The sequence below is a fragment of the Podarcis muralis genome, chromosome 2 (assembly GCF_964188315.1).
Source record: "Podarcis muralis chromosome 2, rPodMur119.hap1.1, whole genome shotgun sequence".
Taxonomy (NCBI): domain Eukaryota; kingdom Metazoa; phylum Chordata; class Lepidosauria; order Squamata; family Lacertidae; genus Podarcis; species Podarcis muralis.
Window position 1 is genome coordinate 40,866,895 of NC_135656.1, and position 25,067 is coordinate 40,891,961.

At 41.0% G+C, this 25,067-nt stretch overlaps 2 protein-coding genes across 7 annotated transcripts in view; one reads left to right on the forward strand and one right to left on the reverse strand.

Annotated features, from left to right (window-relative positions):
• STX8 (syntaxin 8) overlaps nt 1-3,594 on the forward strand; it is a 120,741-nt gene extending 117,147 nt beyond the window's left edge. Inside the window, exon 8 of the mRNA XM_028717172.2 lies at nt 1,711-3,594. Coding sequence (XP_028573005.2) covers nt 1,711-1,838 — 128 coding nt within the window. The 3' untranslated portion in view covers nt 1,839-3,594. The remainder of the gene's footprint in view (nt 1-1,710) is intronic.
• Nucleotides 1-25,067, reverse strand: part of NTN1 (netrin 1) — a 127,896-nt gene that overhangs the window by 38,857 nt on the left and 63,972 nt on the right. For all 6 annotated transcript variants that reach the window (XM_077924318.1, XM_077924319.1, XM_077924322.1 and 3 more), the window contains exon 3: nt 12,821-13,009. In XM_077924318.1, coding sequence (XP_077780444.1) covers nt 12,821-13,009 — 189 coding nt within the window. The remainder of the gene's footprint in view (nt 1-12,820; nt 13,010-25,067) is intronic.

Sequence of the window (25,067 nt, forward strand, 5' to 3'; positions counted from 1 at the left end):
ACTGGGCAATTTACAATATTAAAACACACACAAAAATACCATAGTAACAAACAAAAACAAAACTCCCAGTTTAAAAGGTGATATATTGTTTAATTAACCAAAGCCTAATTTATGCACTTTTCATTCAACCCTTTCTCCTCAACAAAGGGTGGTGGTGGTGAATGCTTGTATGTATGTACAACCCACCTCACAAGTTGTGTTACAGAAGTGGTGGGCACATGCAAACTCTCAGAACTCCCTAACTATGCAAGGAGTAAGAACCATTGTGGCTCACACAGTGTTACATTAGCACCTCACAATTGTCAGCTAAGGTTGTCCAGCTTTTCCTCCATTCTTTGGGTCATTCTATTAGCCAAATTCTATGGATCCTTAAGTCCCATTGAATTCAATGGGGCTTTTGCCAATAAAGTGTGCACAGAGCTGCAGCTCAGGTTCTGCTGCTATGTGTTTCCTCACAAGTCCTTTTCATTGCTTCTAAAATTCCACATCAGTGTTCTTGTGTGCATTAATTTGAATCACCTGTACATTTCAATGGTCTCAATTATCATTCTTCAGATGACTGTGTTCTATTAATAGTTTTGTCCTCATGTGAGATTCCATATTTCTGCATTATTAAATTGCCCCAGCACTGTACACAGAATCACTGGTAGTTTGTGAAGATTGTTACAGCAAAATGCTTACTTCTTTGGTTTGTTCATTCTTAGAGTTTGTGGGGGGAAACAGAGGTCAGCAGTACCTGAATTTTCAACCCCTTTGGTGAATACTGTAGGATAGATGTGGCTATCCTTTAGAAATTCTCCTTGATTGACCACACCTTGCCTTCTGTTATTGCCATGGTGGCTTGCATTGTGATGACATATGATGTTGCCATTTGAGTTTGTATTGCTGCTGCTGCTGCTGCTTTTTTTAATCAGTGATTCAATTTCATTTTGTTCAGTTGATAACTTTATTCCACAAGGTGATATGAAGCAACACTTCTGAAGCCCACAAAATCAGAGAAATTTTGAACCAAGGTTTGATCATCTACCTGAAGCAGCTAAATACGATGAGCATGAAAACAAGTCCCCAGCATGTAGGAATAAACAAGCAGCCCTTCTGATCAAGAGACCACAACTATCCCTTTGCATTTCTCCTCCCTTCTCTACCACAGCTCTTCTTGGGCAGTGGCTGATTTGGGCCCTGTTTACATTTTCATCTGTGAAATAATCTTATTTCCTGAAGCCAAATACCAAAGGTATGACAAATGAGAGCATCTGTGCAAGTGCAGAGCTCCTACGCTTTAGAAGCTGCAAGCACGTGCACCAAGATATGATCACAAAAACAGGGAACCCCTGAATAGTTCTCATCCACTTTTTGACTGAGCTGTGTCACAGGGGATGTCTAGCAGATATGTCAGCACAATGTTCTGGAAATCACACCGGAGGTCAGATACAGTTCCAAGAAATCTTTGTCCTGTTTATGACCAGATGTGTTTCTGGCCTTTATGAAGGACCACGGAAAGCCTCATCCTTGTTCCCCCACCCCCTGAAGGCCTTTCTGTTTTTAACATTTGACAGGGAAGGGGAAATACGACAGGCTTTAATAAATTCCTAAAATCCAGGAGAGGATGTCCTAGAATCTTTGAACTGGAGTGCAGGGGAAAGCAGACTTAAACGTAATACTCTTTTCTCAGCTGAAGAAGAAAATTCACTGCCTTTGTATTTTTTATAGCAACAGAATGTCAGAGTCCCCAGTCTGCTGAGACAAAGGATAAGAAGTTGTGGGGGAAGAGACCACCTGCCAGAATTGAGGTTCCAGAATATCACCATAACAAGTCTAAAGGGAAAGTGACGGGATGATCCTTTCTGGGACACAAAACTGGACTTAGATGTAATCTGGGTGGAAGTGTATGAAACCACTGGCTTCTCTGGAGCTTCAAGACATCTGCAGCATGATTGAATTCTTGGCAGAGTGACTTCACTGTAGTGTTATCACTGCATGTAGACAGACTTTCAGTTTGCTCAATTAATATTCACGAAGCTGTGGCTGGGGCCTCTGCTGCTGTAGCTCATTGATGGCAAAATCCCCACAACTTTCTGTTTGTGCTTTTCAGAGCAGAAGTTGATTTCTTCTTTTTCTTTCCTCCTCTTTTTCTTCTCTTTCCTGCATTTTCAAGCATGCTGGGGCCTCGTGCCATCAAGTCAGTGTGCTATTATACACGTGTGTTGAAGGAGCAGATTTAGGGAAACTGGAAACCAGACTTTTTAAAATAACTGGGAAAATTACAATACTAAAGTTGCAATATTAGTATTCCTGTAAGTCCCACTGGATTCAACTGGCCTTACATCTGAGTAAGCCTGCATAGGACTGAGGTTCACACCAGCTCCTTTCTTCTTCTAAGTCAGATGGCTTGCTTTGGGAAAAGGCTCTCTGTGCTTGCTGGGCATTCAGAATTTTGCCCCAAGCATGATATAGTAAAAACAGAGATGAGGATGTGGCGTGACTGGGGTGGAGTGAGACAAGGAGATTTTTAAGCAAAGGATTAGAATGTCTGGGTAAAAAAAAAAAAAAGGAACCAATTAAATAATTAACCATTACTTGATTTTAATGATCTACATTTAACAAAATCAAATAATTTTCCAATGATGTGGAAAGGGCTGTAGATCAGTGGGAGTCATGCAGGAAGTCCCAGATTCAATCTCTGGAATCTCCAGGTAGGCTGAAATGGACCTGCCACCCCACACCGCCTGAAACTGCTACTGCCAGTCACAATACAGAGAAGAAGGCAGCTTCCTATGTTGCATTTAGAAATGATTTGTGGCTCCAAAATATCCAATAGGCAACCTTTTAAAATCTACTGGATTGCTCCTGCAATGTTTATTTCTCCCTCTTTTACGACAGATAATGCATATTTGATTCCCATTGCTTTCTATGCAAATAGCACTGTTCTACTCTTGCTATGGAAATAATTTTCGTATTTGCATATGATTTACCTTTAAGCTTTCTTTTCCCCTTTGTATTGCTACTTTATGTCGCAAATACTAAGAAGAAAGAAAACAACAAAAGCTTTAAATAGACAAGAGACTACAAATATAAAACTGTAGCTTGTTAGCAATTCTGAGGGATTTCACAATGATGATATACAAAACACACTGAATAGCTGTGCAATCCTCTACTTGTCTAGTCACAAGTAATCCCTACTGAGGCAAATGGGACTTACTCCCAAGTTATTCAGTGTAGAAACTGCAGTGTCGTAGTGACATCATGACTTGGAAACAATGCTTTTTCGATTGGGATAAAACACTGTTAACTGTGGGTATTACTGATTTTTAGATTATTTTAACCCAGCTGGAAAAGCATTGCTTCCAAGGCACCAGATCACTACAATACTTGTTCTTACCTCAAATTTAACTGCAACCATTTATCTTTTGAAAGCATATTTCAGGAGTGCTGTTTGTTACCATGGAGATATAATATACTGTAATGTCACGAGTTTTTTCTCAGTGAACTGTGCTAATTTGTTTTAAAATGTTATAAACCCTTAAAGGTTGGGCTTTCTTTTAAGACCGTTGTAGCCATTTGACAGAAAGAAAGAAAGAAAGAAAGAAAGAAAGACCTTGAGCAAAGTGTATTTGATCTGGATATATCAAAATTATGAGCCTGCCAGTCTTGTCTCTGTTTTCCATAGAAAGAAACCCAAGGAAGCAGACTGCTCCATGGTCGTGCAGTGAGCTGAGGTTCAGCTCACTATAATTCAAAATGCTGCTGTTCATAGAAGAAAACTGGTTAAGGCTTGGTCTTATTTCCTTTCACAAAACTCAAATCTCTGTGCATGTGAGAAGGAGCAGCAGCTATTGATTCCCCGGGGGGAGCAAGCTGAGCAATGATTCTTTACTGAAGCCTCAAAATTTGGCTGAGAATCTCTGGAGCAGACATTTAGGAGGAAGATTGGCATCCTTAATTAAAAGTTTAGCCTACATTAAGCCAACTTGCCGCCTTTCCATATGTTAAATTCCACTGCTCCCCAATAGGTTTATATTGGCAAGTGGAGCCTGAGTGCATTCATGGTTCATATCATTCATCATTTTTTCATCAAAAGCATGGAAATCCTTTCCCCAGTGTGCAGAGCAGTTTTACAGAAATACTATAAAACTCGACAGGGGCTCTGTTTCAATAGAATTACATTGGTATCAGTAGCCTGGTAAATATCAGAGTTGAAATTAATCAAAGGGGCTTATGAAACCAATTCCAAATATATTATACAACAAAACAGGTTTTACATAGAAAGGTCATTTGGAACTTCCCTATCAACCTCACTCTTTTTAAGAAGATGGGGGCGGATATGGAGGAGTGAGGAAATAAAAATAATGCAATGGTTTATCTAGGAGGACAGGAAGGTGAATGTTCCTGTTTCACCTCCTGCTTCAGGAACTCTTTGAGAAAGCTGTGAAAGGTGAAAATCATATTTGTCTCCAGTTTCTAAGGCACAAATCCAAAACTTTAGCTGAGCCTACCTTTTTTTAAGGCCCCTTTTTATAAACAAACTAATAATGCATAATATGTAAACAGGATGTGGAACATTTGCTAGTGGCACAGACTCAGCATATGCAGCAAGAAGCAGTCTCATGCTTGCAATTGTCCACCTACACTGCATATGTTTCCATAGGGTTCCATATTTATGTAGACAGCTGCCCAACAGCATGTCCAGTACTTCAACAGAATAGATTGGTAGCAGAGGTTGTGTAGCCATTCCTGGATCAATGCTATAAATGTATTTGACCACAGAAAGGGTTCTGCATGAAAACATTCTTCTAAACAGAACAGACAGAGCAGAAAAATAGAGTTGCTTATTTTGAGGTAGATGTTCAATGAACAGTTTTACTGTTGAGAATACAATGTAAGATTAAAATAGGCACTTAGGTTGCAACACTAATATACTTACTCAGGAGTAAGCCCAATTGAACTCAATAGGATTTATTTCTAAGTTGGCATGTATAGGATTCTGGGGTTAAAAGGAAAACTAATTTGGAAACTGTGCTAAAAATTAATCCTCCTGGTGAGATGGGGCAGGGACAGCTGCCAGGAGAGAGAGAGAGAGAGAGAGAGAAAGAAAGAACAGGAGCTTTGGGTCATTTCTAAGTCCCAATAGTACCACTCTAGTGATAACGCAACTCTTTCTTGCATTAATTTTATGGGACATGAATTATATCCTTCATCTCTCAAACATGATGCCTTCTTGAACCACTGGCATTTCATTTCTGCCTTTGACCACCCAGTAGCATACAGCAGCCTGGCTCCTTTTCTGCTTCCAGGCTGCTTCAGTAGGCCTTGGCATGATCCCAACCCTGCCACTTCATGTGATATCCCTACTCAATCTGTCATCTCTTTTCCTGTTGTGTGGCTTCTTTCCAAGTTGCAGTAAGGAGCTCATCACACTTGCTGGTCTAGCAAAAGGTTTCCTTTCCTTTCCTTTTTCCATTTGCTTAGTATTGGCTTCTCTGAATGGTGCAGAGCTGAGGGTGCCCGCTTAAGTTTTTCTATACGAAAAGCTAGCAGGACAGACAAGTGACAAAGCAGCATAATTCTATAAGTGATAAAGTTGCAATTTATTTAAAAATTATTTAATCTGACCATTTTAGATTCTTAAGAAAAGTATTACCCATTTCATATGTCTTTCGTTTCCTCCAATAAAAATGTTCACATTCCATTAAATTGTTTACTTTTGTTTGGTTTTGCCCGCTGATTTTTAAAGAAAGCTGCTGAAATTAAGGGATTGCATTATTTGTTTTTTTCCCTATCCTTCATTAATTTAATGTTTTAAAGGTCATGGAACTATCTTTTTTGAAATTACTCTGTTCATGTGCCATTCACTTATGAAGCTTTTGCAGCAAAGAGCTCTTCCTTTTTGAGCTCCCATTTGTACCTACAAAGACTACAATGTTACTTTCAGATCAAAAATTGGAATTAAACGTTCTGTCAACTAGGATTTTGTTAAAACACACAACAACAACAAAACAACAGACGTTCATAAATTTTCAATTTTTGAACATCTATCATGTATATGTTTTTAAAAGGAAGAAAAACTGTTTGTACATATGGAGAATTAAAATACATATACAACTTCAGAAACAAACAAATCAAATTTACTTTTCCAGTGTACCTTCAAAGTAACTCAGTCTTTCTGTGTTTTCTTAACAGTGAATCTATTGCCTATTCAGAAATACCAGCTCAGATAGTATGGTGAAGTGACAGATGGAAAGCGCAGGGATGAAGGAAAGCAGTTTAGCACAGCATGTCTGTTAGAGTAAATGGATGAAATTGCATTATTATGGACAAACACCCCACACAGCCTCTTAACAGAATGGCAGGAGTTACTTCATATCAGCCAACAAATACTTGCAAGAATTATGAACTTTGCTGCATGCATGCTTGGCAGGCAGTTACTCACTTTTACTCTCACAAGGCATTGACATTTCATTAGATGCATTGATTTAAATGTATTAAATGTAAGTGCAAATGAATCTGGACTAAATGGTTGAAAGAATCAAGTCTTATGAAGAAACATTCTCAGCTATATAGGATGGAAGATGAGTTGCTGGTAAAGCTGATGGCAAATGCAGAAAGTGGGTTAATTTCTTAATCTGAATTGTGTCCAAACCTCATATTTCTACGAAGATCAGCCTACTGGCAGATTATCTGATGAAGTGGAAATTAATACTATTATCAGTAGAGATATGGCTCAGACTGTTAGAAGGTAACTTTTCACAAAACTGTTTTAGCACGATTGTTTTTAAATGTCCCAAAAGCAAAACATCCCTAGATGGACAAGAGTACTCTTTGACAAAGCCCATGCCTCAGAAGAATTCCCCCTCGTGCAAAATACCACACCAGTCAGTTTGCATTAAATAACAGACAGCAACCATAAGAAACCACAGCAAAATAGTGTTGAGCTGCTATTGAGCCAGGGGTTTCCAACCTGTAGCCTAGCGCTGCATTCTCTTTACATCCATTAGCCTTGACAGATGTGTTTGCTGTGGCTCACATGGCTAAAAGGGAAGAAAAATCCACCAACGTGTTGCTCTCACATTCTGAAATCAAGGGAGGTTCATACGCCGAATCATAAACTTCAACAGAAAATATTTTCCAGACTTTTGGCAAACTTCACAAAACAATATTCACAAAGCAAACAGTCGGCCGGATGTAAAGGAGACAAACATTTAGTTACGGTTTTTATAGTTATGGATTAAATATTCTGCGGCTGATGGAACTTGAGCGATGCAGTGTCAGACTCTGAATTAGCAAAGTATAGGGGTCCCCCACAACTCTTGCAGTCTAATGTTCAGTGCTCTATCAATCATCAGGCCCTGGGTGGTACAGCATGACTAAGATCTGTGTTTTATAATGTCTGTCCCACTGCATGGAAATTTAATCACATCCATAGAGTCAGGAGCACAGGTTATGTTGGGACGAGACTTTTGTTTCACTGGGCCACAGACAAGTTTTAAGTGCTGATCCCCATTGCACCAGCCACCACATTAACCTGGCCCAAGCTGAATAGTTTCCACCTGCTTGGTTAAAAACTAAACAAAACTAAGCAGAGTTTTGGAAATCTTGCACAAACATGACATCATTGTTTTTTAAAGGAACAAAATGAAACAACTTGAATTCTTTGCAGTCCATCTAGAAGAGAGAATGTCAGTTGAAAATTGTAATACTAGCAACATTCATTGCACAGTCAAATGTAAATAGGTTTCTATTAGGATAAGAAGGCAAAAAAACAAGGTTGCTGTTGTGTCAGTGGAAAAACGGATATTGGGCAGCACTGATAATTTTTTTTTCAGAGGAGGAGAGAAGGGTACTACTTTTTAAAGCAAATTAATGAAATTAAGCCCACTGTTATGAGGACATTAATAAGCAAACCATTCAACAGAAACTTTGAGTACAGTGCTTTAGAAGTGGTTCCTTAAAATCAAGGAAACTAAGAGGCAAATGTTTTATTTAGCTATGGAGCTTCTAAACTGACCCTTCTTGTAAATAGATTCCAGAGTAGTTTGCAAAAATTAAAGAATCAACCAGTAAAATGCAATTAAAATTTTAAATCCTACACCAACATTTCTAAAGACCCTCACAAATGAAGAGATAAAACAACCCAAGGATTTTGGATAATCTAATTAATTCTACAAAAGACAAAGGAAAGCAAAGGTGTCTGGGCAATATTCAATGACCACATTCTGTCCATGAGAGGATTTCCACTTGTGCAACAGGTGTCCACCCTCTCTCCTCCCCCCACATGCACACTGCACCCTTCCCAAATAAGCTCCAGAGAGTTGAGGGAATCCCTATAACAGATTTAGGTGCATTGAGTTAGAGGGACTAGTGGTATATTGTTGTTCTGATGGTGTATAGCAGGAAGCCAATGAACCCGCTATCTTCCTTAAGATTTCCAAAGATATGGGTGCTGTTTTCCCTCTGAACCTGATTCTAGCTGGTAGTAGATGTATGACATCCAAATCCAAGATCCAAATCTTGTTTTGCTTGAAGAGGTGCCAAGCCCTGTATAAGTTCCTTGAAGCAGCCATATGCTTATTCGAACCCAGTTGTCAGCCTAGTCAACATTTTGCATCCTCAACAACGACCTAGACCTATGATAGTTCTGTGGGCATTGGCAGGTGGGGAATGTCACTAAATAAATGGTAGGGAAAACCCATAGCCACAGAAAATTCTGCAGATACTGTGGTACCTTGATTCTCAAACGGCTTAGTTGTCGAACAAATTGGCTCCCGAACGCCGCAAACCCAGAAGTAAGTGTTCCAGTTTGCGAATGTTTCTCAGAAGCCGTACATCCGATGCGGTTTCCGCTTGAGTGCAAAAAGCTTCTGCAGCCAATCAGAAGCCACACCTTGGTTTTTGAACGATTTCAGGAGCTGAACAGACTCCTGGAATGGATTGGGTTTGAGAACCAAGGTACCACTGTATTTCCTTATTTGTGTGTGTTGGGGGGGGAGGTTGTTTTCTTTTTAAAAAAAATATTCTGAGAAATGTTGGTTTACCTCTAGTTCTTGTACCTCTTTCTCTCTGCATCTCTCTTGCCCCTTCATCTGTGTTAGGAAAGGGGCCATGTGTTAAGCTTTCTCTTTGTTGCGTGCAGCCTTTGTTGCTTAGCTGAGTTACTTACTCAGAATTAAATTGTCAGCTTCATTACCAAACATACTTTCCCAGTGCTCTGCCAGCAATTTGCCAATAAGCATGCTATCCCCCTCAGGAAAGCAGAGCAGCTTGAAAAATATTAAAACTGTGTTGTGTCACAGTTGCTTCCCTCCCAACTGCGGGCTTGATTTTCTTTCCTCTTTCAGATCTGCCTGCTCTTGTGGATTCCAAACCTGCCAAGCAATGATGTCAAGAGATCTTTTCTCTCGCCCCCTCTCCCCTTACTTAGTGCCCACATTCAGTGATGTGGCTGTTTCACCCTCCCCTGCTGCTGAAATTCCAGCTTATTCAAAAGGTTCAGGCTGTTCTGAGTGGCCCACATTAGTTGGGCATGTTTCCTTTCTATCAGATGAATGAGGTGGGTGCACAATACATCTGCCTCCCACAGACATACACTTAGCTGAAATGCAAGGCCTTGCCCAAAGCAGAGAGAGAGAGAGATTGGAGAGCATAAGCAGGGGCACTGTATATGGCTGCAGTTATTCCATGAATTTCAAATATTGGCTTCTATTGCCATATTCCTGAGATTCTCAGCTTTCACTTCTAGCCCTCCTGGTTCCAAATATAACATTTTAAAAGCAAAAAGCAACATCTGCTAAAAGCTATGAGGCGGGGGTGGGGGTGTCTCAGAGGAGCTTCCGGCATGCAAGTTTCTTGCAGTTTCCCTGTTCACAATTCCCTGTCTCTACTATACACAAAAACACATTCCTAACAGTTTTTACCTCCCATACCTCACTCCTCCTTAGGAACATAGGAAGCTATCTTATACCAAGTCAGACCATTGGTCCATCTAGTCATGTACTGTTAGTACTGACAGGAAGCAGCTCTCCATGGTTTCAGGTAAGGAATCTTTTCTAGCCCTACGTAGAGATGCCTAGATGCCAGGGATTAAACCAGGAACCTTCTGAATGCACTGATCTACAGCCTCCTTCCCCTTCACTTTTGCATTCATTTACAGTTAGGAGACAGAACATGCTTAACTTTAGTGTGGGTAGCATTGTCTTATCTAGCCTTTTATCTCTTCTGTTGATGCTGAACAGATTTTGCATCTAATGCATAGCAAACATTCAAATTTTAAAAGATGGAGCACATAGGTAGATAAGTAGATTTTGTATAAATCCTCCTGTTGACAGGAAGAAATCATCATCATCATCATCGTTATCATTATTATCTGGGTTGCCCCAAATGCTTTGTAGGAATGGCTTGACTGCCATTGTCTTTTAAGTTCCTGTTTCTTTTCCACTGAACTCCAGTTTTCATATGTGCAACTGCACATTTTTACATCATCTTGGAAAATGAATCTGGGGTAGAAGCTTAGTAACGGTTAAATAAAATCCTTGGTTGTAAATAAACTTACTTTGCTTTGTAGGGTTTTGCCAAGCACTGAATGATGAGCCACTCAATGAAGGGAACTTTTAGCTTTCTATTATTTTGTCCAGATAATAAAGCTGTTTTCATATGGATTAGGGATACATTTGTCTCTCTGTGTGTATGCATGGTAGATCTGTGTCTATGTGTATTTGCAAAAGAAATAGTCTTTGTCTTCCCAGATACTAAGCCTGTTGAATGGAGCCCAGTGTTTGCTGGTATGCACACCTGTGGGAAGGGGAGGGAAGGCGAGCTTTTGTTTTGATGTGAGAGGCCCATATGCTGATCTGAATAACCTCAACAATCCATTCACACCTTTGTCTTTCTTCTCCTATGTCTGAGGTCCCTTTTCCACTTCTTTGTTTTTACTTGTCTAGTCACACGTGTTCTGAATAGCTGCTGTGAGCCATTCAACGTTTCTGCATGTGTGCCTGTGCTTATGCGTTTGAAGGGCGGGAATGGTGAGGAGGGGGGAGCGAAGAGGAGGGGGAAAGGCTGATAAGCTGTGACAAGTTGAACAAAACAGACTTCTGATCTCTCCCCCCCCCCTTAAAAATCCTGAAAGCATTATGGTTTCTTGGACATAGCACATAGTCCAGACAAGTGGAGCTTTCAGAACTGAACTGCCCAGATCTCTTTCCTGTAATAGCAGTTGCAGGACCAGCTTCTCATACAGCTAAATTCCATACCTTTCAAAGGGGAGGGAGGTCTGTAAAGGTTTGCACAAGCTCACACATCTCCCATGGAAATGTAGCTGGGGTCAATCCCTTGGGCTGCTCCAATTCTCCCACAGCCCAACAGGCAAAAAGAGAGAGAGAGAGGTTCGAAACTGGATTGTTTCTCTCAGGAGTAAGATTCCAGCTCTAGTTCCCGACAGTTTCTCCCTCACCTACTATGAATCATGAAAATCCTGAACAAAAGTAGGGAAAAACTAGAAGAAAGCACTGTTGAGGGTAGGGAGAAGCTGCTGCTGCTGCTGCTGCTGCTGCTATCACTGCTACTGTGATTCTTGGTCACAGAGCCAGCCAGAGCAGAATAATCCTCAGGTGCCATATTGATGGATAGCCTGCATGGGCAGTGTAGGAGAGGGAGAGAGAGAGAGGTGTATTGTCGCCTAGGATTCCCCACACCAGAATCAATCAATACCCACAGCTTCACCAGTGACACCCAGAATTAAAACCATGAAATGATTCTGTTTTTTTTTTTCCTAACCAGAATAACACCTCAAGCTTGCAAAAGGGGCTGTGCTGCTTACTTAAAGAGGAACAAAAATAGTTCAATTTTCAAGCAATGGTGCCATCATGACAAGACTCTGGGAGCAGAGATCCAGGGCCCTGTTCAATAGAATGAACAGGATGGTTTCTCAAGTTGTGAAATCATTGAAGTAACACACATTACAAAAAATGAAGGGGGGGGTTAGGCACCTAAGACTATTAAGTTCAGAGACTAACATTACCTAAGTGCATCCCTGCTTTTGAGCATGTACATCTGGACAAGCCAGCCCTGCGGACTCTAAGAACCAGGTCCTGCAAAAAGAAGTGTCTACCTAACACTGTCATTGTTAGATAGCTACACTTTTTTCAGCATGCTAGACAGGGGGGAAAAGTTGTAGGAACCATTTTAAAATTAGGATATTAGTATGTTTCCTCCTTTCATGCAATATATGAAACTCTTCTTTCCCATGATAGACTGCTACAAACGTGTAGTTTGTGTTCAAAAGCCTCCCCACTTAAGACCCTTTCTTCCAAGTGTTGCAAGCCTAAGCTGCCACATATAGGGATCAGTGTAGAATAGGCAACTCACTTTTTCAGCTTCAGTTCTTTATAGTAAGCTCAGTAATGGATAGTATATCCAAGTTTATGAGCCGTAGCTCCTTTACCAGTACCATAAGACCAGCTGTGTAGACACAAATCAGGCTCTGAAGAGGTGTGATTGCTCTGTTTGTGCCTGGCTTTTTCCTTTAATTCCCCCACTCTCAACCCATGAGTGTGGCTGTAAAGAAGAAAAAGAGGAGAGGCAAAAGAGTCCAGAGAATTCGATGCAATTTGTAATATTGAATATAAATAGGCTGGAAGCAGACAATAAGTCTGCCATCTTATGCACATTTACCCAGAAATATGTGCCCCGTTGGACTCAGTGGAGCTTAGTTCTGAATAAACATACCAAAGACTGTTGGAAAGAATACACTTACAGATAGGGCTGAGAAGGAAAGGCATTAGTAAACCTGTTGCTGTTCCCCTGGCTTCTGCTACCCTGACACACATACCTTTGCATGCTTTCCTGTGGGTGATTGGTTTGGTCATGTCCCGATAGTACCCTTCCTTACAGTAGTGACAGTGACGACCTGCTGTGTTGTGGCGGCAATTAAGGCAGACACCTCCACTCTTGCGACCAGATAATTTGTAGAGTTCCATATTAAAACGGCACCTTCTGGCATGTAGGTTGCAGTTGCAAGCTGAAAAGAAAGGAGACAAAAAAAGACAGAGTGAAGAAATGTTGCTGCCTGTGGACTATGGCACTCATTTAGGATTACCCTTGACAAAAGTGATACATACTTGTCCTTAATATATCTGAGCAAACCTGAGAACACCTTAAGTGTGTCCTAAGCCCTAAAGTTGTCACCCCTGCTATTCAGAGTATAGAAGGAAATAATACAAGAAAACTTATAGCTGGAAATGTTTGGCAGGGCCAACCAAGGTAGTATAACAAGTTAGCATGAATACCTGAGTTTCTGTTTTCTCATGGAAAACACAAGACACATTTTAAGCATATAAATTATTTGTACCAATTCAAAATCACAATTTATAAATTAAATCCAAACTACACAAGGCTCCAATTTTCTTTCCCACAGAAAATTCTGGTGTCAACCAAGTCACCAGGATTTTGATTTCACACTAATCCAGTATGATCAAAAGGGTTGTGGTGCAACAGCTGCAAGTACTCTTGGATGAAAAGATTTATCTACACTCATTCATTTAGGTTCTGGCTTACAAAGAAGACAGGTGCTGCTCTTACTGTCCTTTTGGTGCCAGTTGAAGAGTTTCCTCTTTCAACAAGCTTTCTAAGTGAAGGTGTGGGTTTTTTTTAATAATCCTAATCAGTATCTGTATTGGATGTGAAATTGCTTTTATATATGCAATTGTTGAAACTGTTTTCATATATGCAAGTGCTTTATATATGGTTTTACTGTATTGTGGCATCACCTCTGGATGCTTCATAGGAATCAATTCATTCATTCATTCATTCATAAACAAATAAATAGTGAGAAATGAAGATACATCAAAATTGACAGATGCATCTATGTCTAACAAACACTGCAAATCCACACCTGGACTTCCTGGTTGATCATGGTCTCATGGCTCATCGTTTCTCAGTTTGGTTTGGAAGAGAAAACTCCTATTGCTTTGTTTACCTGATACAGCTGGTTGGAGATTAAGGCATTATATTTGCTTAATTATCACATTTCAGTCCTAAGAATTACAATGTAGCTTCTTGGTGGGTGGGTGGGTGGGTGGGTGGGTGTGTTAAGTGGTCATAACTCTAATGTGGACTGCCAAACTATCTCTTATTGAAATCGAATAATAATAGAATTTTGATAATAGAAAAATAATAGAGGGTCATTTCGTCCAACCCCCTGCAATGCAGGAATCTTTTGCCCAATGTGGGGCTCAAACCCACAACCCTGAGATTAAGAGTCTCAGGCTCTACTGACTGAGCTCTCCCAGAGGTTTATCTGTGTGCCACGTCTATTTCAACTGAGAAGAAAGAACAGCTATTTGCTTTTATCTTGTGATAAAACTTTAAAGTAAATTACATAATACATGTTGGTTTCTTTTACCAATATTACGAAGTCTGCTGGGTCTTAAACAGGTGGCCTTCAATCCCAAAGCAACAAACCAGTCACTTGAAGTAAAAAGTAGCTTCTTTAGCAAAGGAAATGCTACCCAATTTTAAAAGTTTAAAAACCATTCCAGGCATAGGAGGGAGGGAGGAGAAAATATGTTAGGACCTGGGCCAATAAAAATGTTGATTTTTCCCCCCCTTCGGCATAGAGCTGGGGAGAGGATTTATAGATCCCAGGGCAAATATGAGTCAGTTTCTCCCCCAATACATGCACACACACCAACCAAACCTAGCCTCCTAAATTCAGTCCTAGCACAATAGGCCACACGCAATGGGTAGGATTTGTTATCAGTGCTACAGACCAGCAAACAACAATTCAGATACAATTAGTCAAGGTTAAAAGTCCCATTGATAACACTGTAGCAAAAAGCTGTAGCCAAAGTTTGTTGTTCTATTCTGCCCACAAGAAAGTAACAGAAGTAACAACAAGAGTAGAACTTCTTCACCTTCTCTCACACAAACTCTGGTGTCATCCATTCTTGCCCTGCCTGCCTGGTTTTTGTCCATAGGTGGGGAACTTGTGGGGCCCCAGGTTCTGCCGAACAACAGCCCCTATCATCCTTGACCATCAGCAATGCTGGTTGCAGGGAGTTATAATCCAGCAACATCAGGAAGGCCACAGGTTTCCTTCCCCAGCTGTAGTGATTGAATTCCTGCCTATAGATGCACGCTCCATCTTAGAAAATATCTAAACCGCGTACACAAAGCACTCATAAAACAGTATAAAGTATCCAGCCTGGCAGAAAAGCTGTCTGCATCTCGCCTCCTCTCCTATTTCTAATCCTGGTTTGGAATGCAGCAAGGTTTCTGCTTCCTTATCGCTCAAGTAATCACTGGGAGGCTGCTCTACGGTGCCAACTCGCAGGGGTTTTGTTGTGTCTGGGGTTCTGCCACCATTGTCCTGTACCACACATTACAACACATCCTAGCTGCTTTAGATCCAAAGCAGACACTCTTGTAACTGCTTATTTCCTGCCTTCACCATGCACCTGTATGCAGAAACCAGGCCCTGCAAACCATGCTGGCACCATTGGAACGGCAGCTCATACAGGCTCTAATTTCATTAGGAGTGGAGATGGATGGATTAGAAACCATTGTCTTCACCCTGTCCCTGAATGCCCAGCTTCTGAAAATCCTGCCGCTGGGTTGGCCTGGCCTCCAGCCAGCACTCATTGGCAATTATGCTTGTTAGCCTGCTGTGCTTTATGATGCCCCGTGGAAGAATTGGACTTGCTAAGAAATACTCTTACCATTACAGTAACTTCCAAAAAAAGAGAATGAATGCCATTGGCACATTTAATAAAAAAAGAAACAACTAAAGAGTAAAGGCTGGAAGAGGCCCAGGAGGAGCAGAGTTACATCCTATGGCTCCCATGTACCATTCCCTTGGAAGGCCGGACGTGATGCAATTATGGCGTTGCTCCTTAGCTGCTCACTTCTGGTGGCTCTGGTAAACATGCTGCTGCTGAACAACTGCTTCCGTAGCTATTCCATTTTGTTCAAGGGAACACAGGGAACCCACAGGAGTTGGGGGGGGGGGGAAATTCCAGAAGAGTGGAGCAGCTTGCTTTGGGGTAGTGCGTCTACATCTCACAAGTGTACTACTACTACTACTACTACTACTACTACTACTACTACTAATAATAATAATAATAATAATAATAATATACTCTGCTGACTGGATTGTCCCAGCCACTCTGGGCAGCTTCCAACAACTATTAAAAACATAATAAAACATCTAACATTAGAAACTTCCCTATACAGGGCTACCTTCAGATGTCTTCTAAAAGTTGTATAGTTTTAAGGGTTTTGAAATGAGAAAGTCTCACAAGAGGCTCCTCCCCATACTTCATGATTCCTGTAACAGATCAGACTGGCTTCTCTCCCATTGGCAAGAGCCTTATTTTCTTTTAGGTCCACTTCGTTGGTGGTGATGGCCCATTCTTTTTTCTTTAAAGATCTACTTTCTCTTTTGCAATATTTTAGCGAATAGGAAAATGCAATTAAAAGACAGCATCACTTTTTTAAACAAACAAACAAAACACATTTGCTGCCTTCCCTTGCCACAAAATAGGTAACTGCAGAATGTATGTACATATTGGAAATCAGATGCTTACTCTGAATGAAATGGATTAGCTGAAAGGGATAGTGATTAGGTTTAGAGAAAGTCAGGCAAATCTTTTCCTTGTCCTTGTGGTGACTTTAGAAACTAAACAATGCCCCAATGCAACCTTAGGGGAGAGGGGAATAGGGTCTTATTTAGACAATGTACCAGAAGGTAGTGATCAGGCTTCCTTCACTTTTAAAGGGAGCAAGGGCAGCAAAAACACATGGTAGCTCCCCCTGTTGGCTGGGTAAGACTCAAGCTGCACTACACTTCCCACTCAGCCAGCAAAAATCCCCTATTCCTCTAAGCCCCGGGATATTTCCAGAATGATGAAAGAAGAGCTCATGCACAACCACAGCAGTTCCATGTCCAGTTTTGGGGATTTGGGGATGGGTGAGGATGCTCCAGCTCTCTTAACTTTTCTGCAAGGGCTAGAAATCCCACCTGTCAGTAAAGTTTGCCTCCTATACTGCCCCCTCCCCAATATAGTCACCCCACCCATTCTCTGGATGTTCAAATGCAGACATAATGATTTACAAATGTAACAATTGGAAATTAGTCTCAGGGTGGCATCCGACAAGGTATTTTCTTCCTAAGCCAAGGGGCTATTTTCACATTTAAATGAGCCTTGGTGCTTGTGGGGGGTGGATATGGAGGGGTTAAGAAAATAGAGTTTTTTGAAGTGGGTATGTGAAGCAGCAAATTAGAGGTGGGCGTTGCTTGACACTTTCCCCTCCCACAGTTTTCCACTCAATTATATTGCTAAAAATGCTTGCTTGCTTACATGGCTGGGCACATGGGCTGTTCCTGCACTCCTATAGTTCTGCTACTACCTTACTACCCAGGGATAAACCATGGCTTGGCTTAGGGTTGTGTCCAATATGAGCTGATAGCCAAGATTGTTGGGGCGGGTTTTTTTCTTTTGTTTTCTTTTAACTCCTTGTGGTTTGTCTAGGGGGAGGTAAATGATGTGCCAAGGCTTGGACGTGATGCTAAGCCAAACCATGTCTTAGACCTTGATAGCACAACAACAGGAGGACCTGGGAGAGGTACACAGACTTTGTGATGTTCACTCCTGCAAGTGACAAATTGGCTTGCACTAAACCATGGTTTGGCTTAGCATTTCATGCAAACTGGGCTTATAGATAATACAGATGCCAAGCCTGATGCAAGGTTAATGCATTAAATCCCTATTTTAGTTGGGGAAGCGAAGAGCAGCATGTCCAGTTAGAAATAAATGCCTAAGGGCTTGCAAAATGTTTTTTTAGCACTCAATTGGAATCCACTTGGGAACAATTTGTCCGCTTAAGCTATTTGTCTGTACAATCACAGTCTTATCTGGTTAAGATCTTTGTTGCAGCTTTCTCTGGCTGCAGGGAAAACAGAACCTCTCTGCACACAACTTCTACCTGCTTCCCAAATATTCTCAAGGCTTTTATATTCTAGATTTGTTGCTGGTTGTTCTTGTTAATCTCACATGCTGATGCTATCAAACTTTCTTTTTTTAGAATTTCCAAATCTTTGTATTTCATAATGAGAGTAAGACCTTGTTTTTGAGGCGCCATTGTGATTCTCATCAACTTATTTTCGAATTATTTGTTTCTACCTATTCTTTTACCCACATTTTTATAGACTTATTAAAAAATAATTCTCCCCTGTGTGCCTTGGAATTATGCACTTCAACCAACCTCTGCAGCCTTTCTCTGGTTCCCCTCACCATTGGAGGTCGTGGGGACCAAACAGCCAAGAGAGATACATGAAATGCTATATATTCCCTGCCCACTTTTATTATCCGAGCAGCAAATGTGATCTTATTCCAGCAGGCTTTTCTCAGATACGATCTTTTAATGCTCAGCAATACTGTGAAAGAGACTAGTTGACTTGGCAGCTATATTAGCTGAACATGCCCAAGCATCATCACTTGACCAGAAGGAATTGGTGACAAAATTTGCAAAGGCCACAGCACACAAAGTGAGATACTGATGTGCCTGAAATTGAAACTTCTTAAGAGACTTAAATTTTAATATCACAATTCACAAGATTATTCAAAACGATCTGTGTGCTAAAACATTGTCTTCTGCATATGAGAAAGATAATCAAAGACTGTTGTATTACTTATTCTTGCAATTTAAAATAAATTTCACAGTTTCAAGTTTTTCGCTTTTCTTTTTTCCGCAAGACATCTGTTTTTTGAAAATTCAAGTTAGCAATTGGCGAGGGGGCTGTGCAAGTAGTTAGACTTGCCTAAGGTGCAAAATAGCCCGGCACCAGCACTTACAGTAGTCAGTGATGGTCAATAACTAGAGTGTCTTTTTAAAATGATGGGGCAAATTCACGGAGGATAAGGCTATCAATGGCTTCTAGCCATGATGGCCATGCTCCAACTCCATTCTCAGAGGCAGTGTGACTCTGTATACCAGTTGTTGGAAATCACAGGAGGAATGAGCATTTTTGTGCTGAACTCCTGCTAGCTGGTTTCCCGCAGGCATCTGGTTGGCCACTGTGAAAACAGGAAGCTGGATTAGATGGACCATTGACCTGATCCAGCAGGCTCTTTTTATGTCAGATTAAAATCAGTTCTCTTTTCATGTTACTTGGCTTTGGATAAGACCTTGGAAAAGGAACCACATTGTCCGTGGGATGTTGCAAATCCAGTCTGGATAGAAGTGACTCACAGGGTGAGCCAATGGCTGGGCAGTTTGGGAGTGATGAGCTTTTTCATTTTTGTTCTCACTCTTAAGGTCACACCTTAGCCCCGAGCTTGAAATGTTACGGCTGCTGCCGTCGTTTCAATATGAAGATGTTAAGCAACATAAAATAGGGCCTTCCTGGATTAGACCAGGAATCTACCAACTCCAGCATCCTGTTTCCAAGAATGGTCAACCAGATGCTTCCAGGAAGCCCATGGCCAAAGCATGTAGGTGACAGTGACAGCTGTCCCTTTCTCTTGTTCTCAAGGCAACCTAAAGCAACTGACATACAAGCAAACAACACCCATATAGACACATTAAAACCAAAACATTAAAAACATTCCATCCACTCATAAAAGGCCACAGATAGTTAAAGGCCAAAGGCCTGGTTATACAGGAAAGTTTTTGTCCGGCACCTGATGGTGACAGGCCATCATTCCACACACGGTGGAGCCACTGTAGAAATGGCCCATTATCCTGTTGCTATCCTTCAGACCTCTCGTGGAAGGGGCACATGAAGAAGTCATATTGCCTTGAGTATCCATATAGCCAACATGGATAATAGGCATTTATTAATAGGCCAATCATCCATTAATTTAGCAAGCTTGCTGCAAAGGTTTTCATCAGCTGCAGCTTCTGGACCAGCCATTAAGGAAAGCATCACACAGAACAATTCAATATTATTTGTTTATTTATTACCTTCCCTTCACTCGAAGGTCTCAGGGCAGATCACAACAGTGAAACATATATTTTTTTTAAAAAACCCAGTTTAAAACAACTTCCAATTACAAAAATATGGGGATTACCAATGCCTGGACTACCCTTGATCAGGCTATCCTGATCAAGGAATGGTTGAAGTTGTCACACCTGCTGAAGATGTCAGAAAGCACACCTAGCTTGGGCCTCCAGTGACAAATTTATCATTCCAGTGACAAAGATGTATAGGAATACCCACAAGTGATGTATCTGCTTCTTCAGATGGAGTGCAACCTTGTTCAGAACAGCCAACTGAAACAACCTGAAAACCACTCATCCACAGAGCCTCCATCTTGTTGGGATTCAGGCTCAAGCTATACAGTTGTACCGTGGTTGTTGAACGCCCTGGAACTCAGACGTTTTGGCTCCTGAACTATTGAAACCCAGAAGTGACTGTTCCAGTTTTCAAATGTTCTTTTGGAAGCCGAACATCCGATGGGGCTTCCGTGGCTTCCGATTGGCCGCAGGAGCTTCCTGCAGCCAATCAGAAGTCACGATTTGGAAATTGATCGCTTTGGAAGCCGAGCAGACTTCAGGAACGGATTCCGTTCAACTTCCAAGGTACAACTGTATTCTATATGTGGAGATAACCTGCTGGCACACTTTGATATCTACTAATAACCAATTCATATAGGTGAGCAAACTAAACACGTAAGATTGGGTCTGTGGACCACAATTACTGCAGTTTAATGAGCAAGGAATACTAAGATGTAATCTGCATGTAGCTCAAAAATCAGGTCCCTGTAAATGCAGAAATGTCACTTCATTCCAAGTACAGTGGTTAAGTATTGCCAATGAATGGGTGTTACAACAGCTTCCAGGAGAGGGAACTGGCAACTTCACCTGATGTGTAACATTGTGCCATTATAGATGAATCTTGCAGCCTTGGGGGTGGGGGGACTCAAAAGATGTCCACTAACACACCAGAACTGACTTTTTCACACAGTCAGCTTGGCAAAACCCTAACTTTCCCTCTGCCTGGTCTCCTGACTCGTGCTAGGGAAACAGAACACAGTGTGAGCTCTTTGGGAGCACTTACTGGGTCCTCCTCCTGATGCCAATGAATTACAAACCTCAGCTCAGCCTCTTGATGTGCCAGACATGCTAACAGAGGCTTGACAGATTGCAGCTCTTGGGAAGCACTGGTTTTTCCTCAGATGTAGAGCTGGCTCCAGGGAACAGTTGGCAGGTCAAGCTGCTTGTTTCTGCCCAACAGAGCAAAACCAAGTGTTTGTGCTGCCGTAGTACAACTTGGCCAAAATACGCTTGATCTCCAGTTTCCAAGGTGGAGCTTGGGAGCAGGGGGTGGGAGATGATTTGTTTGCCCAGGATAAGGATCATTCAGTGGCTGATTCTCCTGCTGTGAAAGTGTGTGCATGGGGCGGGGGTCTCAGGAGCCAGGCAGGATATTGAACAATGAGAACCATTATGTGGGTTTCATGCTTTTCCACAGACATCTAGTGTGGCTGATTATCAGAGAAAAAGGACCAGCCGTTGAGTTTGCTGTGGTAACTCCTCTAAGCTTAACTTTTGTGTTTTTCCACATGCCTACTCCCTACCCCATGCAAGAGGCGCTGGATGCCACTGAGCACGTCAACCTTGATAGAGTTTTCTAACAGGACGCTAAAGGTTCATTGGGACACTAAGAACCCCCGAGAGATCATATGAGAAAGGAAGGAGTAACTGGGTGGGATCTGGACTCTCACTAAGTGGGGCAGGCCTGAATGAATTCTGAAATGTTTGCATTTGTCAATATTATTCATCCAAATTTGAAAACTTCAGAATGTTAAAATGCACACTTCGTTTGTTTGTTTATTTAACTGAGTTCATGAAGCTTTGAAAAATATCTGTGACTGTTTTAAAACCAGTCTGGGGAAGGGTTGCAGCTTAGTGGTAGAGCATCTGGTTCAGTAGGGCTGGGAAGAATTATCTGTCTGGAACCCTGCATAGCCATAGCTAGTCAGTGCAGCCAATAGTGAGCTAGAGACGGACCAATGGTCTGATTCAGTGTGTATATGTACTTGTGTTGTATACTTGATGTTATAAGATTAGTTAGTATGGGGAAGGAGTGGGGAACCTTTTTCAGCCCAAAGGCTACAGCCTTTCCAATAGTGGGGAGAGCTGAAGGCAAGTAAGTTGGCCAAATAATGGATGTGGCTCTTACTGTTGTCCAGTAAGCTACATCCCAGCAAATCCTTTTGATTCATAATCTACAAAAAAACAAGCTAGAAAAGAGAAGGCAATAAATGCAACATGTGAGGGGAATGCGCCACAAACACGACAATACATCTATACCCCTTTTTAGATTTGGTATTACTATGCAAGGCAACAAAGACAACTGGAGATAATAAATGGCTGAAAGGACTGGATGTGTTCTACCTAGAGAGAAGAGAATTGCTGATAGATGATAGATAGCTAGATAGCTAGCTAGCTAGATGATAGATATATTTTTAAAAACCTATTTATATTTTAGAATATATTTCTATTCATCTATAATATTTAGAAAATGTGTAAAAATAGATAAATCAGAATAAAGAATGGGGGAAACTCTTCTTCCTATTAGTTAGAAAAAGAAGCAGAGGTTTTAAAATTCACAGAAAGTAAAAAGTGAGTGAAACAGTGAAGAATAACCTGCCAGTGGAAGATACTGAATTTCCTTCAAAAAAGAAAGGAAAGGAAGGGAAGGGAAAGGAAAGGAAAGGAAAACGGGGACCAAGGTTGATGAGGAACATGGCAGGAGTGTTTGTGGGTAAATTTGCCAGCAATTTGTGAACAGGGTAGAGGTTCAAAACCATAATGTGGAGGGAGGAGTTAATTTTTTACTCCATGCTCAGTGAAAATTGCTCCCCAAGCTACTATTTTCACAGCAGGGAAAAACATACAGGTATGATTTTGGTAGAGAAGCGTTTTTGAAGAGGTTTGTGGGTTTTTTCCCAGGAGACAAATTTATTAACCCAGGTAGTATAAAGCTGAACACATTTCAGGCAATGAAGCTGAAATCAGAATAGGAATAGCTCATGTGATGCTAGAATGACAGGGTTTTTAAAAGATTTTTAATTGCATCTCCGAGTTTTCCGTCACTTAAAATCCATTGCCTTAAAATCTGTACATTGTCAGGATTGCAAAAATAGCCCCCTTTTGATATATTGAAGGAGGGGAGGTTTGATTCAAAATTTATTTTGTTTAATAAAATGTATATAACCATTTGATTGTAAAAACAAACCTCAAAGCAGTTAACAAAATAAAATGCTCTAAATAAACAATTTACCATTTTGTGAATGAAATGTATCCCTCATATATAAATTCTTTCATTTTCATTCCATCAGTGTAGCTCCCTTTTATTAGCTTTATTCACAGGAATGCAGTGGCCGTCAATCCTCAGCAACACATTCCACACTGAAGATTTCTCACACCTGTGACATTCTGCACCAACTTTCAATATCACTGTTGTACTGTAATGGGCTCTGTTACTTTTTTCTGATTGACATGCTGATCTACATGTATGTTGCTACTTGCTTTGGCTATTGATAATATTTGTCGTGTTGTTAAGTTTAAATCCACGAAAGCAATGTTTTTATAAAAACAGCACCACCACGACTCTTTAAGTCAAATCTGTATCCTTATATTTGTGAGAGTTCCTTACCTAAGGTCACTGCTTCACACCTGTGAAGATACTCAAAAATTCTAGAACCCAATACAGTATGAGGAGCAGAAGAACTGCACGTCTGGCATATGGAATTTAATTGGTAGGCTAAGAAAAGGCGCCCAGTCTCATAGTTCTGCTTATGAGAGTACAAACATAAATTGGGAGTGCAGTGAATAATGAGAGAATTGTGGGGCTGCGATATATGCTTCACCATATCCCCCAGTCCAACACTAGCATATCCAAACAAGAAAAGATCAATCAGCTAACGACCTGCAAGACATAGGCCAAGGTCCCACCCCGGAATAGCACCATGGAAAGTCAACATGAATGGATGCAAAGGGAAAGTCTCTGTGTTGCCAGAGTCAATTCTGAAACACAGGGTGTTAAAATCAGCAGTCCTCCCTTTCCTTCCTTTTGTTTGCTATCTTCAAAAAGGAATCAGCCTTGGATGCAGCTTGTCAGGCCTGGGCTTTGCTTTCAAAACATTAAACAGGTGTGAAGAGCTTGTTTGCTCAGATATGCTAGCGCCCCTTGAGGATTGTTGACAGAGCACTCTTTTGTGAACAGGGGCTGGCTGACCCTTCAGCAAACACAGCCAGTTTATGCCCAGGGGCTTTATCTAGGAGAGATCTAAGGGAGAAGGAGACCCAATGGCTTCTTTGACTGACACCCTGGCCAGAGTTATCACCAACTTGCCTAGGATATGAAAAGCATTACAGGGAGGTGTCAGGGCAAGTCCTGGGTCAGGGCAAACACCTCACAGCTGTTTGGATGTTTCACTAAAGCCACATCAGCCGGCGACAGGCAACATGTTCAGCACCGAGGTCACCACCTGGTGTGTGCTAAGGCATTCTGGCTGTTTTTCTGACTCTCTTCTTTTCAATAAAGTGCCACTCACAGTTCTACGCTATGATTAGTTTCTACATTTACAGGAAATGATTTCACAGGTATTAATAAGCAATGGGCATTTTTTCCCCACTTCAGGAAGCGGCAGTCCCAGGGTCATCATTGGACTCATGTTATAATATAAGAAACATAGGTCATTTGCAGGCATGATAACCTGGTTTATAAATTGCTTTTGAATTTTTTAATTGTAAATTTAAACTTGGAGAAAATATAAAATATGCAATGCTTCTAAACTCTGTGTGGTTATAGATCCAATAAAATTTCAGAAACCATGATTAAATAAATTCAAACTTATTTTAATTTGTCTGCTGGCTTCTGAGTATGTAGAATTTGTTGGTAGTACAGTTTCAAAATTATTTCACGAGAAGGAGAAAAGGGAAAACAGCAAGCAAAGCAGCTTTAAGGCTTTACATGGAAGTCTCCAAGTATATTGCTCTCAGAGCAAAACAGTGTCATGGAGGGCACTGCTCTATATTTCTTTTCTGTCTCTTGAATACTTACCATG